General features: G+C 53.0%; 1 protein-coding gene across 1 annotated transcript in view; it reads right to left on the bottom strand.

Annotated features, from left to right (window-relative positions):
• The window catches only part of LOC107111417 (zinc finger protein 501-like), a 6,198-nt gene extending 4,534 nt beyond the window's left edge, over positions 1-1,664 (bottom strand). Inside the window, exon 1 of the mRNA XM_015412386.1 lies at positions 1,568-1,664. Coding sequence (XP_015267872.1) covers positions 1,568-1,664 — 97 coding nt within the window. The remainder of the gene's footprint in view (positions 1-1,567) is intronic.
• Between the last annotated feature and the right edge of the window lie 392 nt (positions 1,665-2,056).

The raw sequence follows: 2,056 nt of genomic DNA, 5'->3' as shown, positions 1-2,056 counted from the left end.
TGCCCCACTGTAGCGACGGGCCTGGGACTGATCCCCCCCTCACCACAACAGAGGGTGCTCTGTGGTTTGGCTTGAGCGAGTTCCCCTGGGGGGGGGGTTGCAGTGTTAACTGGTGGGACTATCCGCTGCAGGCCACCACCCCTGCAAGGTAGAACAATTCCAAAGAAAGCACTCAAACCTCTACCGAAAGGTAAGGCCTGAAGGGATCCCGGAGACTGCTGTAGGAAAGGGTCGATGTGCCTTTGGCTGCATTCAGCAGGGTTGTTCTTAGGTAATCCCCCCCTTCCCTAGAATGTCCAGTATCTAAGGGGAGTTCGGCCACTCAAGAGCCACAGCTGAGCTCAGCCCCAGAAGGCGCTTTGGAGCCTCCAGATCCCGGGCCCCAGAAGGCCTCCCTCCCTCCTTACCCAGCAGCCTTGATAATTCTACCAAACCAAACGTTGCTTAGAAGTGAAGCAGCAATGTCCCATGGGCATTCCCTGCCCGTTCCCTTGACATAACCATGAAAGATACCCACTCGCCAGGACATCATTGAGCGACTACAGTCTACTAAGAATCGCTTATTGGCATTGAAAAGGAATAATCCGTATGGCCCTCCTGGTGACCAGCTGGGTCTGTGGAATAGTAGTGATGCAGCACGGGAGGGCACTAGGTTGCTTCCGTCTACACAGGACCTGCTAGATTCTCGACCTTTTCAGGGCCCGAACAATGAAGTATGGGTGGCCCCGGACGTACCTGAGGTGGCCGTGAGCACCTGGGTCTCACCTCAGGTATTGAGGAATGGTAGTGTTCTTGTGGACTGGGAGCAGTCTCTTAACCAGATAACAGAAGTGGATTGACTAAAGGGGGGACTAGCACCTGCCAACTTTAAGATCCTTTCATGGAACATTGCGGGCTGGAAAAATAAGTTGGGGGATCCTAATTTTAGTGATTTTCTTAGTTCATTCGATTTAATTTTACTTCAGGAAACGTGGGCACATGAGGAGATATTTTTAGAAGGTTTTAGAGTTTGTATTCTACCGGCTTTTAAACTGGAACGGTTTGGGAGATACCCACTCGCAGGAAGCTCATTTGGAAAGGAAGTTGCCTCTTGAGATCTTCCTCTTGAGATCTTCCCCAGCCATTCTTGGGACACGAGGCCTTTGTCCGTTTCCACCGCAGTCTCTCTTACATTCCTGGCTTCTTTGAAAGACAGAGGGAGGGAGAAGTGATGGTTCTCATATGGGGGAAGGAAACAAACCCAAGGAGGAGTCAACATTCTTCCGGAAGGGCGGAACCGTGGTCAAGAACAAGGCCCACAATCTGAACCCGTACAAGGCGGACAGATCCGTACCAGATCACAGTCAGAGAGCGGATGGCTGTAATCCCGTCTGGGGCAAGGGCATGGTGTAAAGGTGGACACCTGAGAAATTGGGATCGGGCCGTTTCCAGAGTCTTTCTGGGGGCCTCTCAGCCTGGCCTTTGCTTCAGGTCAGGACACCCTCTCTGGCTTGGGTGGTGGCCGCAACACTGGCCTCCGTTGCCCCTGGATCAGTGGGGTGGCTTGTGTTGCTCTACCCAGCCATACTGAACGTCGCTTTCACGACCACCCCAAGTCCTTTAGGCCTCTGGCAGGGGGGCAGGTAGCTGGGCGGGTCACCCAAGCATATATTGCCATTCGACATTTTGATCCAGCCAATAATTTGATCCATGCAATTTGTACCTTAGGCACCTATGGAAGATCCTTACCCAGAGAGGCCACACTCCCATAGTTCTCCAGCATGACTTCCTTGTAAAGAGCTCTTTGGCCCGGATCCAGCAAGGCCCACTCGGCCTCGGTGAAAGACACGGCCACCTCCTCGAAGGCAAACGGAGACTGAAAGAAAGAGAAAGAGATCCCTCATCAGAAACCATGCCAGGCAGAGAAGGCACTTTCAAAAGGTGCATTCTGGGAGGGTGAAGGGTGCCGTTTGGAGCCTCTCGTGCTCAGACAGCGGGGGGGCCCCCCGAAAGCCGCCCCCCCCACTTTCCCCTTCTTCTACGTTTTTTATTCAAAGGTAAGTCACGCATACATAAA

The sequence above is a fragment of the Gekko japonicus genome, unplaced genomic scaffold, assembly GCF_001447785.1.
Source record: "Gekko japonicus isolate JY-2015 unplaced genomic scaffold, Gekko_japonicus_V1.1 scaffold5241, whole genome shotgun sequence".
Taxonomy (NCBI): domain Eukaryota; kingdom Metazoa; phylum Chordata; class Lepidosauria; order Squamata; family Gekkonidae; genus Gekko; species Gekko japonicus.
This window is presented reverse-complemented; position numbering and strand designations above follow the sequence as displayed.